Source organism: Muntiacus reevesi, chromosome 6 (genome assembly GCF_963930625.1).
Source record: "Muntiacus reevesi chromosome 6, mMunRee1.1, whole genome shotgun sequence".
NCBI lineage: Eukaryota > Metazoa > Chordata > Mammalia > Artiodactyla > Cervidae > Muntiacus > Muntiacus reevesi.
Window position 1 is genome coordinate 38,159,877 of NC_089254.1, and position 15,388 is coordinate 38,175,264.

A 15,388-nucleotide genomic window follows, 5' to 3' on the forward strand; every position below is an offset into this window, starting at 1 on the left:
ATGGACAGACCAATTACCAGTAATAAATTGAATCAGCAAATTAAAAACTTCCAACAATAAAAGTATAGGATCAGATGGCCTTGCAGTTGAACTCTGCTAAACACTTACAGCCATGATAACTACCTCTCCTCCTGAGACTAGTCCCAGCAATTTCAGAGGAAGGAATATTTCTGAACTAATTCTATGAGGCCAACATCACCCTGATACCAAAACCAGAGAAACCAAGTAAAAAAAAAAAGGGGGAAACAAAAGTCGATATCACTGATGAACATAGATGTAAACACCCTTAACAATATAGTAATGGAATGCAACGGTACATTAAAAGGATCATCCATGATGATCATGTGGGATTTATTCTGGTGATGGAAGGATTTTTCAGTATCTTCAAATCAACCAATGTGATATGTCATATTAACTAATGAAGAATGAAAACCATATGATAATCTTAATAGTTGTAGGAAACTCTTTAGATAAAATTTGACATCCATTTATGATAAAAATTCTCCAGGAAGTAGGCATAGAGGTAACCTCCTCAACATAATAAAGGCATGATCCATCACAGCTAACATCATACTCAATAAAAGGAAGCTGAAAGTATTTCCTCTAAGATAAAGAACAAGACAAAGGTGAACACATTTCCAATTTTGTTCAATGTAGCTGCACCAATCAAGAAGAAAAGGAAAGAAAAGGAATCCAATTAGAAAGGAAGAAGTAAAACTGTTACTTTTACAGATGACGTATGTTACACATAGAAAATCCTAAACGTGCCATCAAGAAAACTATAAGAGTTCATCAATGAATTCAGTAAACATTCAGGATAGAAAATTAATATACAGAAATCTGTTGCATTTCTATACACTTATTAGTGAACTATCAGAAACAGAAATTAAGGAAACAGTCCTATTTACCATTGCATCAAAAAAGACATAATACCTTGAAATAAATCTACCTCAGGAGATAACAGACCTGTACTTGGAAAGCTATAAGACACATAAAGAACACACAAGCAGATACAAAGATACTGTGTTCTTGGATTGGAAGAAGTAACATTATTAAAATGACCATACTACCCAAGGCAGACTAGAGATTCAGTGTAATCCCTACTAAGTAGCAATGGCAATTTTCAGAGTAGTACAACAAATAATTTAAAAATTTGTATGGAAACAAGAAGTTCCCAAATAGCCAAAACAATATTAAGAAAAAAAATGTTTAGTTCTTTGGCCCATTTTTTGATTGGGTTATTTATTTTTCTGGAATTGAGCTGCAGGAATTGCTTGTATATTTTTGAGATTAGTCCTTTGTCTGTTACTTCATTTGCTATTATTTTCTCCCAATCTTAGGGCTGTCTTTTCACCTTGCTTATAGTTTCCTTTGTTGTGCAAAAGCTTTTAAGTTTCATTAGGTCCCATTTGTTTATTTTTGCTTTTATTTTCAATATTCTGGGATGTGGGTCATAGAGGATCCTGCTGTGATTTATGTCGTAGAGTGTTTTGCCTATGTTCTCCTCTAGGAGTTTTATAGATTCTGGTCTTACGTACATTTAGCTCTTTAATCCATTTTGAGTTTATTTTTGTGTATGGTGTTAGAAAGTGGCCAAAGAACTAAACAGACATTTCTCCAAAGAAGACTTACAGATGGCTAACAAACACATGAAAAGATGCTCAACATCATTCATTATCAGAGAAATGCAAGTCAAAACCTCAATGAGGTACCATTACATGCCAGTCAGGATGACTGCTATCCAAAAGTCTACAAGCGATAAATGCTGGAGAGGGTGTGGAGAAAAGGGAACCCTCTTACACTCTTGGTGGGAATGCAAACTAGTACAGCCACTATAGAGAACAGTGTGGAGATTTCTTAAAAAACTGGAAATAGAACTGCCATATAACCCAGCAATCTCACTTCTGGGTATACACACCGAGGAAACCAGATCTGAAAGAGACACGTGCACCCCAATGTTCATCGCAGCACTGTTTATAATAGCCAGGACATGGAAGCAACCTAGATGCCCATCAGCAGACGAATGGATAAGGAAACTGTGGTACATATACACCATGGAATGTTACTCAGCCATTAAAAAGAATTCATTTGAATCAGTTCTAATGAGATGGATGAAACTGGAGCCTATTATACAGAGTGAAGTAAGCCAGAAAGATAAAGAACATTACAGCATACTAACACATATATATGGAATTTAGAAAGATGACAATGATAACTCTAAATGCAAAAGAGAAAAAGAGACACAGATGTACAGAACAGACTTTTGGACTCTGGGAGAAGGTGAGGGTGGGATGTTTCGAGAGAAAAGCATCGAAACGTGTATATTATCTATGGTGAAACAGATTACCAGCCCAGGTTGGATGCATGAGACAAGTGCTCGGGCCTGGTGCACTGGGAAGACCCAGAGGGATCGGGTGGAGAGGGAGGTGGGAGGGGGGATTGGGATGGGGAACACATATAAATCCATGACTGATTCATGTCAATGTATGACAAAACCCACTACAATATTGTAAAGTAATTAGCCTCCAACTAATAAAAATAAATTAAAAAAAGGAGCTGGAATTATCAAGCTTCCTGAGTTCAGAGAATTATACAAAGCTTCAATAATGAAAACAGCATTGTAGTGTCACAAAAACAGACGTACAGATGAAAGGAGCAGAATAGAGAACCCAGAAATAAATCCACACATCTATGATCAATCAGTCTTCAACAGAGGAGGCAAGAACATACAGTGAAAGTGAAAGTGTTAGTCGGTCAGTCATGTCCAGCTCTTTGCAACCCCATGGACTGTAGTCCTCTAAGATCTCTGTCCATGGGATTTCCCAGACAAGAATACTAGAGTGGGTAGCCATTCCTTTCTCCAGGGGATCTTCTTGCCTGCTTTGCAGGCAAATTTTTTACCATCTGAGTCACCAGGAAAAGAAGACAGTTTCTTCACCAAGTGATGCTGGGAAAGCTGGATAGTCTCATTGTAAATCAATGAAATTAGAACACTCCTTCATACCATATACAAAAATAAGCTCAAAATGGATTAACAACCTAAATTTACAGCTGTATACCTATGAAACTTCTAGAAGGCAAGGTAGATAGGACACTCTGTGACATAAATCCCTTTAGCTCTGTCTTCAAAAGCAAAGGGAATAAAAATGAAGATAAACAAATGAGACCCAGTTTTCTTAAAAGCTTTGGCACAGCAAAGAAAAAATTGTTGAAGTGAAGACAGTTTACTGAATGGGAGAAAATATTTAAAAATGATAAGACCACGGGTAAGAGGTTAATGTAAAAAATATATAGATATCTCATGCAACTCAACAGAAAAAAGAATAAAAACAGAACAATCCATTTTAAAAATAGGCAAAAGAACTTAGTGTATTTTTAAAAATTTATTTATTTTTACTGAAGTATGGTTGATTTATAATGTTGTTAATTCCTATATAAAGCATATGTATGTTAGTCACTCATTCATGTCGAACTCTCTGCAATCCCATGGACTGCAACCCATCAGGTTTCTCTATCCGTGGGATTCTCCAGGCAAGAATATTGGAGTGGGTCGCCATTTCCTTCTCCATGTAGAGCATAGTGATTCAGTTATACCTCGATATACATTCTTTTTAAATATTCTTTTCCATTATTACTTATCATAGGACATTTTTTAACATTGGGTGGTACTTGCCTTAGAATGTTGTATTAGTTTCTCCTGTACAATAATGTTAATCAGCTGTATACATCTGTCCTCTCCCTCCCACTGCCACCCCCATCCCACCCCTCTAGATCCCCACTGGGCACCATACTGAGTTCCCTGTGTTACACAGCAGCTTCCCACTAGCTAGCTGTTTTATACATGATAAAATATATATATATATATGTATATATATCAATGCTACTCTCTCAATTTTTCCTGCCTTCTCCTTCCTCCACAATATCCACAAGTCTCCTCTCTACATCTGCATCTTTATTTCTGCCCTGCAAATAGATTCATCAGTACAATTTGTCTAGATTCCATATATATGTGTGTGTGTGTGTGTTAACATTTGTTTTCTCTTTCTAACTTACTTCACTCTGAATGACAGACTATAGATTCATCCACATCATTGCAAATGACCCAGTTTCACTTCTCTTTATGGCTATGTCATATTCCATGGTATATGTGTACCGTGACTTCTTTATCCATTAATCTCTCAATGGACGTCTAGGTTGTTTCCATGTCCTGGCTATTGTAAATAGTGCTGCAGTGAACATTGGTATACATGTGTCTCTTTTTTTAATTTATTTTTAATTGGAGAATAACTGCTTTACAGTGTTGGATTGGTTTCTGCCATATATCAACATGAATCAGCTACAGGTATACATATGTCCCTTCCCTCTTCAACCTCCCTCCCACCTTTTCCCCATCTAGTTTATCACAGAGCGACTTCACATTAACTATCTGTTTTACATATGGTAATATATATATTTCAGTGCTCCTCTCTGTCCCATATTCTCCTTCCCCTGCTGTGTCCATAAGTCTGTTCTCTATGTCTGAGTCTCTCTTCCTGCCCTGCAAATAGGTTCATTAGTACCATTTTTCTAGATTCTACGTATATGCGTTAATATACAATATTTGTTTTTCTCTTTCTGACTGACTTCACTCCATGTAGCAGGCTCTAGATTCATCCACCTCACTAGAACTGACTCAAATCTGTTGCTTTTTATGGCTGAGTAATATTTCATTGTATATATGTATCACAACTTCTTTATCTATTTATCTGTCATCGAGCATCTAGGTGTTTCCATGTCCTGGCTATTGTAAATAATACTTCAGTGAACACTGGGGTACATGTGTCTGTTTCATTTATGGTTTCCTCAGTATATATGCCCAGTAGTGGGATTGCTGGATCGTGTGGTACTTTTTGCCTAGTTTTTAAAGAAATGTCCTACTGTTCGCCATAGTAGCTGTATCAATTTTCATTCTCACCAACAGTGCTAGAGCGTTCCCTTTTCTCCACATTCTCTCTAACATTTATTGTTTGGAGAGGAAATACAGATGGCCAACATCACATAAGATGCTCAACCTTATTAATCATCAAGAAAATACAAATCAAAACCACAATGATATATCACCTCACACCTGTCAAAATGGCTATCAGTAAAAAAAAGCACAGATAGCTTAATGTTGGTGAGAAAAGCGAACCCTAATTCATTATTGCTGATAATGTAAATTGGTTCAGCCACTGTAGAAAACAGTGTGGAGTTTTCTTATAAAACTGAAAATAGAACTATCATATGACTCAGAAATTATACTCCTGGATATATAGACAAAAAAAAAACCCCACTAATTTGAGAACATACATGCACCCTAATATTCATAGCTACATTATTTTCAGCTGCCAAGATATGGAAACATCTTCAGTGTCCATCAACAGATAAATGGATAAAGAACAAGTGGTATATATGCACAAAGGAATAGTTCTCAGTTATTAAAAAAAAGTAATTTAGCCATTTTCAACATAGATGGATTTGGAGGGCCTTAAGCTAAGTGAAATAAGACAGAGAAAGACAAATACTGTATGCTGTCACTTATATGTGGAATTTTAAAAAAAATACAGCAAATCTTGGTGGGGAGGAACAGAAAAGAAAAAACAAAAAAAGAAGACTCACAGATACAGAAGACAAACTAGCGGTTACCAGCAAGGAGAAGGAAGGAGAGGGGCAATACAGAAATAGGCGGAAAATGGTTACTGTGAGATTATATGAAATCATGTATGTGAAACTTGAAAATTTCAAAGCACAATAGAGTTTAAGAATCTTTCAATAAAAATGGTATATATGTATACAAAAGAAAAACATATCAACATATTCTTTGGACATACTTAAAAGCAGTGACATGTTCTTGATACCACTTGTACCTTTTGAACTGTGTTCTTAATAAGCATGTCTCCAACTGGCACTAGAATACCACCAAACACAGCCAGAACTGCACCAATGACAGCACCAGTGATGAGCCCACAGCTTCGATTGCAGCCCATGTCTCTTGTTCAGGAGGAAAGCTAAGGCTCAGCACCTGTGTCTTTCAAACTCTTGGGTCTGATGAAGGTGGTTTCCAAGTGGTCTGGTTCTATCATTGGAAGGAGATCATAAAACAGAAGCATAAATATCAGTACAATTATCAAAGTACAAGGAAAATACACAACTGAAACAGATCATTTTGCCAGTTATAAATAAACAAGTTTTTCAAAAAGAAAACTTTCTAGATCTTACCCTTTTCTTGATTTGAGCTACCTACCAGTGGTAGAAATAATAAATATTGTCACATACGGCGTTTCTTTATACTTTTTAAATTTTTCTTCCTTTGAATGGTTCACATACTGAAATCTTACCTAAGGAGATCATGCTTACTGTACTCTCACCTTTTGCCTTCTTCTGTCAGCCTGGGACATTTATAGGTAACCTCACCCTTTATCTGGCTTCTACACCCTACCTGAAGTTCTCCTGCAAACTGAATGTGGGTAAACTGATGTGTTTTCCTTCTAAATGCTAAGCAAATGTGGTGACAAATGTTTTCTTTACTATACATTTTTCACAAGTAGAAAGATATAGATTTTACAGGCAATGATATGATGAGTCTCAGAAGGAATCAATTCTTCTAATAATTGTAAGCTATCAGTTAAAACAAAAAATGCATCTGTAAACTGGGAAAGTACATTGTCCAGAAAATTAATACTAGATTGCTCTCTACTATCATCAAAATTGTAAACATTATTTAAAGGAAATTTCATTTTCACAAATATTTAGTTTATACTTGAATTCTTTCTTATACTTGAAAATATTGCAGTTTTAAGAAGACTACTTTATTTTCAATTTCATTTTTAATAATGACTGTTAGATAGTCTAAAGGTGAAAAGAATTTCAAGAGTATATTTAAGTTAGCTGTTGCCTACTTTCTGTGACAGGCCTTGTTTTCTTACTAATCTCGGGTGTGTGTGTTTATAACACATTTGAGTGGAATATAGTTCTTTTTTGCCATGGGCAACTAATTTGTGCCAATTCTGTTAAAATCAACTAGATGGTGTCAGTATGTGTTTTACCTAGTCAGTCTCATCTTTGGTATATTTATATGATATATGCCTGTTTCATAAAAATTGCAAGAAAATACTTATTGGAATGAATAGGTCCTATTGTAACAAATAATTTATTAATCTAACATTTGAAAGCATACTCATTTGAGCTATTTTGTTTACAGAAGAATTTTTTTTTAATTGAGTTGACCTGACATTGATAAACAAGATGTGGTTTGTAACTTTTAATCAAATATTCCCTACTTCAAAATGCCCCAGCCAAGAAAAACAAAAGTGTCAACAGAATGAAGGCTATAGATAAAAAGAAGAGGTACATATAGTATTTTTGTCAAGATTATAATATAATATTAATTATATTTTTGTTGTTGTCTTACCTTTTCCCTTCCATAGCTTTGTTGTGGTAGTATCATTCTTATGAATTTATTAGTATTTTTTTCCACTTTAGTAATCAGTTTTTTTCATAATTATTACATATGTGGCTAAGAAAATAATGGTAAGAAAATAAGGGAAATTCGACTTTCCCCAAAATGTGGACAGAAAAAATATTATAAAAATTTTCATGGTAATGTGTTAATTTTTGCTCTTATCTATTAAGGTCTTCCTTTACCTGTCTTAGGATACTCCTACTGTAAATCAGGATGAACAGACTGATTCACACTGATGTCCTGGTGGCTAAGAAGCTTACGTGGTTATTAGTGTCATTTTTTTTTTTGAATGTAAATGAAAAACACACAAGCCTAAACAAGTGACTTATTTTTTCCTGTGGAAATTATGCGTCACTGAGCAAGTAGGGTGGACTTTTTACTAATTTTAGGGATGAAAGATGAAGAGCAACATGCTACCTCCTGTGACTTTGGCCAGGGTTATCATAATGCAATGGAAGGAGTTTTGTAAACCTGATAATAATGACTGTATATTCTCAGGTAGAATCTCCTTTGTAAAGTCTAATTTTACAGCCACTTAAAATGTTCGTGGAACATAATCTCTTAAACAGTCTTTGTCATTGCTACGTAGAGAACATCATCCAGATATTCTGTACAGACACAAGTGGGATCATATTTGGAGCAGTTATTAAATAATATTTTATTGAATAGCCATTTCATAGACTATTCCCTATTTCTCAAACTCATGTTTTACCTAAAGTAGTCATCAAAATACAAGGATTTTATATTTTGTGTGATTGAAACTGGTGGACTAACAATGAAACCAGAGCCTGATTTGCCACCACTTAATCTCTCTATGCTTCTTAATTCCTTATGTGTAACATAAGATGCTAACATAATATCTGTAGTTTTTAATATAAGCAGCTGAACTGGTTCTTCACTCAAATTCTTACATGGAAGACCAGGCAAAGTGACTTTGATTACAGCAGTGGTGGGAACCCAAGACTTCCATGTTCTTTGCAGGTCTGACAGATGGAATACAGGTGATTTAAAAATTTTAATTATGTCACTGCTAAAAATGGATATATGTGTGTTTATTTGCCCCTTTTCAGATTTTATGCCATCACCTGGTTGAGAATCTATTTTTCCTAGAATCATTCTCCTTTATTCACGCAGCCCATGGGCTACAGGGAAGAGTCCCAAGGGAAAAAGAGATCCCAAGAAAGTCCACTGGATGACACAGGGGGCACATGTTCTTCCTTGCCTCCTTCTCTAAACCTAAAAACTCATTGCTAGATATCCAAGGACCCTGAGTCCAGAGATTCAAGTCATGGGCAGACCTGGGTACTGCCTAGACTCTGTCTGCTTTGAACTTAAAATTGAAGTGAGATAGTGCACACAGCTCACTACTGTTGAGTCAAATTCATCAGAAAAGAGAAGTGTCAATAATTTATTCTTTTGAATTGCATGGTTAGCTACTAGTCTAATACTGGTCTGGATGATATATAAGCCAAAATATAAGTGTTACTCTAACATTCCTGCTTAGTGTTAGTCACTCAGTCGTGTCCAACTCGAGACCCTATGAACTGTATGTAGTCCACCAGGCTCCTCTGTCCATGGGATTTTCCAGGCAAGAATGCTGGAGTGGGTTGCCACTCCCTTCTCCAGGGGATCTTCCTGACCCAGGAGTTGAACGCGGGTCTCCTGCATTGCAGGCAGATTCTTTACTGTCTGCATCACCAGAGAAGCTCAATATTCCTGAATACGTGTACTGATATTTTTGACAGAAATAAACTGAGTTTATGTAGTTCTTCAAATTTTGAATTGCCTGAGTCACTCTTGTCACCTTGATGTAAATTTTCCATTTTTTTTCCCTCTAAGAATATACGGCATATTTCACATGAGTGTATTCCTCCTTTATCACATCAGTAGCTTTGCTTTCTGTGGTTTCAGGTACCCACACTTAAATAAGGTCAACTGAGGGTAACTGAAACTATGCAAAGCAAAATCCTGAATAACAGGGGACTACTTAGGGTTTGGTGCTATCCGTGGTTTCATGCACAAGCTGAAGGTGGTGGAATGTATCCCCCACAGCCGTGGGTAAAGGAGGGATTACTGTACTTGGGTTCATTTATTATGCTTCAGTGCCTGGCCACCATGAGTAAATATTGCTGTCATAGTCATACCTTAAACCTGTGTTCATACTATGAATTCCAAATAGAGTTGATTGACCCTTGAATATCACAGAGGGGTTACAGGCACGGATCCTGTGCACAGTAGAAAATCTAGGTTATAACTATACAACCAGTCCTTCTTATCTGTGGTCCTGCATGCATGGATTCAACCAATCAACCATTGTAGATTGGGCAGTGATAGAGCTTTTTTTATTTATTTTTTTTTTATTTTTATTTTTTTTAGTGATAGAGCTTTTATTGAAAAAAATCTGCATAAAATTGGAACCATGAAGTTTAAATCTTTTTTTTTCCCCCTAAAGGTCAGTTGTAGTTTTATTTATTCAAGCAGTGCAGGAACAAGGCATTATGCCAGACATGCACTGGATACATAAGAGAAAAGTTCAGGTTACTCAGTACATTCTGTTCAACACCCAAAAAAATGTGGTTTGTCCCCACTCTTCTCTCAAATGTAGCTATTTGTAGCAGGTAAAAAAATTTCTTGCTTACTTGGTTTTCTTAATAATGCAGTTTCTTTTTAAAAACCATATTTATCATTTCACATACAAATTTTACTATAACTCCTCTGTGGAAAGTTTATAATCATTTTATAGATACATGTCTTAGAGTATCTACTACACAGTTACCAGTAATGAGGTTATAATAGATGAAAATATCTGGTGTTTTGTGAAGATGGCTTATTAAAAGAAGAAAGAATGATAGTTGCTAAATAGAATGATATTCAACACAGGAGCCAAAATGTATATTCTATTCTGCTAATTTTCCATTTTGTGTGTTAGTCGCTCAGTCCTGTCCAACTCTTTGTGACCCTGTGGACTGTAGCCTGCCAGGCTGTTCTGCCCATGGAATTCTCCAGGGAAGATTACTGGAGTGGGTAGCCATTCTCTTCTCCAGAGAATCTTCCCAACCCAGGGATCAAACTCAGGTCTCTCAAATTGCAGGCAGATTCTTTACCGTCTGAGTTTCCAGGGAAGCCCTATTGCTTTATTTTACATATTATGAAAATGAAAAAGAAGAGATAAATACACAGATACTTGAAGATGGTTTGGAGATCAACAAATGAGGAAAATGAGGTCCTGAGAGGGACAATAGTTGTGCAGTGTATTACACAACTATTCTAGAACAACAACAAAAAATTTTTGGTTTTTTTCCCTATCTTGTTCATAAGATAGAAATTATTATTTATACATACAAACATATCAAGAGTGTTAATAACAGAATATTGCAGCTTCTTACATGTTAAAATTTTATTTGCTAATTTTAGATTAAATTTTATTCTATATTGTTTCATTTTAATAAATAGACAAAATATCGATGTCTCTAGTAATTTATTACTTGCTTAAAGTACTGAAGTTTAGAAAACAAAGGGGCAGGAAAGAAAACTAATTATTGGGAGTTAACATCAAGAACAGAAAATAAAAAATGTGTTTTAAGATAGCACTCATCACATACTTCTCTTGAATCTATCTGTAGGGAGATCAGCTGTATCCTATCAGTTCATAGATCATAAATTCTATTCCTTTTGTAGAATTCAGAATGTATCTATACATGGGCTTTCTTTGAAAAAAAGAATATAATTTTTATGTTTCTTCTTCACTATCACATCTACAGAGTGTTTCTAAAATGAACATATAAGCGCTATGCCTTTGCACAATGTTGGCAACATGGGAACTAAGGCTGAGCTACATGAAGTGTCTCCAATAAGTAGCTCAGAAAATCAGAAAAAGTTCCCAAAGAATCTGCAATTATTCCCATGTGTGAATAGAGCTACAGTCCCTGGGAGACTTCACCTAGAAAAGGCATTGCCCAGAGGTAGAATTTCCTGGGATGTGAACTATGACACTTTAAAACAGTTTCAGATTACAAGAGTACATGCTTTTCCTATAATGAATTTATCTTATAATTTATCCCATGTGCCACTGGATCTCTACATAAAAGATTTTAAAAAATATATTTGTTGGTTAACTTTTGGATGAGTATTTTAAAACAAATGTTTCTTTTACTAGTTTATATAGTAAAGAATTGAAAAAAGTACATGCAAAGATTTTAATAACATCTTTCACTATGTTACTTGACAATTCCAGAAGCTATTTGAAATTTTCTCTAGAGAATTTATTATTTACAGTATGAATGAATTACTATAAGTAAATTAAAATTTTTTCTATAGAAAGATTTGTCTTTATTTAAACTTGGTATCATCATTCAAGAAAGTAATTTGCTTTTGTCTGTAATTAGCTTCCTAAGTATCCTAAAATATAAATTTTGGTTTATTTTTATTCTACCAAATTGTATATAATTTATACAATTTATTTAAATCAGAATCATTATTTTGAATTAATATAATTCACTATATCCAGTAGCAATTAAAGTGTCCTTTTTCATTAAAAAATGCATAATAAGAGCATATCCAAAATAGACATTGCATTACTGTGTGGACAAAGTCAAGTTCACCAAAATCTGTGCAATTAAGATAGAAGATTAAACAAAGTAATGACTCTCTAAAATAATAATTAGTTAACAATTACATATTGCGAAGCATATTGGTGTAAGTATGGCAAGTTATTTATAGGAACTAATCCTACTATAATGATTTTTATTTTCATTATGGTTATTTTCATTCATAATTTAAATTAAATGTTATGTCTAAATAGCCTAAGTAGACAACAAAATTTCCCCAGTAATAAAAATGAATATTACATCATTTTAAATGTTAACAGATAAACATATGACTTTAAACATTAAAGCAAAATGACATTGACATTGTCACTGGACAAAGTTTCAATATTTTTAAACATAAAAGGTAAGATTGAGAACTTGGAAAACACAAAACCTGATTTTTAAAAAAAACCTAATAACTTCAAGACAAGATGTCCTGCTTGCTGCTGCAAGCAGCAATATATATAACTCCTTAACTCCTTAAGATATAACTTATATATAACTCCTAAGAGTATTTATATAGTAGTATCATCTCCTATCATTTGGGAGGTAGAAATCTTTTTATTTAAAAAAAATCATTATGACTTACTTTTAAAAAGGCTAAGAAGGATTTTTCAAACATTGTCCAATATTTAAATAGACAGTTATTCTTAGGACCAAATGTTATTCTGCAGAAAAACTCTACATGGAAGTCCTTATTACAAAAAAAAAAAGTGTGAGTTTAAATATACTTAAAAAAATATGTCGGGTCCCAGCAAGTGATCTGTTGCAAAAGAAATTTAAAAAGGAGAGGAAGAAAGAAACTTGCATTCTGCTACTGACATTGTTTCTCAAGGTCTATTTTTCTATTCTGGTGATGACCCATTACTCAATCTGAGATCCTTCAGCAGCACTTTTTCTTTTTTTTTCCTAACCATTTTTCCAAATAAGTCAGAGGTCAGAGAGACGTAAGGAAATAACTTGAATGGGCTCTAATATGCCCTGTTTTACTGCACAGTTGTTATTCCAGATGATAAACTGGGTCCGAAAGATTGAAGGCAGGAGGAGAAGGAGACGAAAGAGGATGAGATGGTTGGATGGCGTCACTGACTTAATCGACATTAATTTGAGCAACTTCGGGAGATGGTGAAAGATAGGGAAGCCTGGCATGCGGCAGTCCATGGGGTCGCAAAGAGTTGGTCACAACTGAGCAACTGAACGGCAACAACAAAATTGGCTCCAGGGGATCAGAAGTACAGATTAGGGAGAATTAGCAAGAGTCTCACTTCCCTGTGTGATTTAGCTTCCAGAACTCATTTCATGAAGTTTAAATAAAATGCACTTTTCCATATAGCATTAATCTAAAATGTTGTGCCTAACACTTGTGAAAATAATTGGAGACTCTCAGTCATAAAGGAAATAACCTATTTTTCTAGAGACTCAGTCATAAAGGAAATAACCTATTTTTCTAACTGGAATTTTTCCACCATTTGTCTCTTTCTGTTAGTTTTACAAAAGTTTCATGACCACAGCAAAGTTCTTCTATGAAAATCAAAAACTATTTCTCTCAGATTTTTTAAATAAGAAAACAACTATTAAGTAACATTTAAATAGAATTACTATTTAGGATGATATTTTAATATAAAAAGTATTTTCGTTAACTTTAAAAGGCATTGCACTAGGAGAGAAAAAAAAAGACCCTCCATATTAGAAATACATTTTTTTACAAAGAAATTCTCAGAATCATACAAGCAAAATAAAAATCTTCAGAGGTTAAGCTTTCATCTGACAGATAGACCAACTGAATAAATGCTTCTCAATCAGCTTTGAAAGACAACCTGACAATAATAGGCAGAAATGCATGTAGTTCTTTAGATCATATTTAAACCACGTGTAAGCTCCTTGCATTTGCTAGCTGTGCAACACAGCTGGGAAGGAACCCAAAGCAATTTTTTTCCTTGAGAATTGTTTTCTTTTTCCAGGGTATTTTGACTACACCTTTATGTAAAAGTTATTAAGTTATAAAAAAAAATATTTATATAGGAATTTTTTTTCCAACGTCAGACCACTTAATTATGACAAACTAGAAGTGGGCTGTATAAGCTCATTATACTTTTCATTTAAGAATAACTTACAGAAAGTTTACATATTTTAAAAAGGTAATTCCCTTATAACTGGGACCTTGTATCTTTGTTGTATTTGTAAGACAGTAGTATAAAGGATAATTTAACAATTATTTTGATTAAGAATGTCTATTTTATTGTAGTTAAGCTGCTTTGATACTTTTCTCAGCCTTAATTCTCACAGATACTCACACCATACACACTCTCCCGTGTGACAATATTAGCCCACTAACACAGAATCAGCTGCTATTTTAAAACAGCATATCTTAGATATATTAAAAGGTTAATTAAATTATAATGAAAATATGAGAACTAATAAAGGAAGATAATTCAGAAAAATACATGTAAATAGATGCCTAAATTGACAGTGAAGTTACTTGGATCACTATTTAATCAGTAGCCTGTGCACGCTAAGTCCCTTCAGTCATGTCATGTCCCACTCTATGACCCCATGGACTGTAGCCCATCAGGCTCCTCTGTCCATGGGATTCTCCAGGCAGAATACTGGGACTACCATGCCCTTCTCCAGGGGATCTCCCAGACCCAGGAATTGAGCTGGCATCTCTTAGGTCTCTTGCATTGGCAGGCTGGTTCTTAACCGCTTGTGCCACCTGGAAAGCCCAGTCAGTAGCCTAGTGCTGTCCAAATTCTCTGTCTCTGGAGAGGAAAATGTCACACGCTTCTGTTAGCAGCCCAAAGAATTGTATTTCCATTCCCAGAGACAGCTCTTAAGTGTTTAGTCCCATAAACAAAGTTCTTGAATAGCTTAGCATACAAGACCTGGAAAATGCAGAACTATGTAAAATCTGCAACCATATATTTATATTTTGAGCAAAATACTCATCTGAAACAGTAAGTCAGAAAATTGCCATATCCATTTCTGAGTAATGTATGTTGAGGTTTTCATTTTAAAAAGATTGTGTACGTACAATATTTTGAAGGGTATGTGTTAGCAGATAATAGGAAGAGTCTAAGAGGACCCTTCCTCCCGGGCCTTGGTTCTTAATAAAGACACAAAGAAGAATCTGAGGTCTTAACCATAGCAGAAATAAGTTTATTGCAGAAAGAACAGAAAAAAACACCTCAAAGAAGTGGGAAAACCAAGAAAGGCACTGCCCGGGAATGATGAGGGATGGGGTTTTTCAAGTCAGGGCTTTTGTGTATTCATCTAGGTAGACGTGGATTGACGTTTTTAATTGACAGTTGCAGGTTACATAACA

General features: G+C 34.8%; 1 protein-coding gene across 1 annotated transcript in view; it reads right to left on the reverse strand.

Moving 5' to 3' along the window:
• LOC136170441 (platelet glycoprotein 4-like) overlaps positions 1–6,005 on the reverse strand; it is a 42,002-nt gene extending 35,997 nt beyond the window's left edge. The window contains exon 1 of the mRNA XM_065938612.1: positions 5,886–6,005. Coding sequence (XP_065794684.1) covers positions 5,886–6,005 — 120 coding nt within the window. The remainder of the gene's footprint in view (positions 1–5,885) is intronic.
• Positions 6,006–15,388: the final 9,383 nt, after the last annotated feature.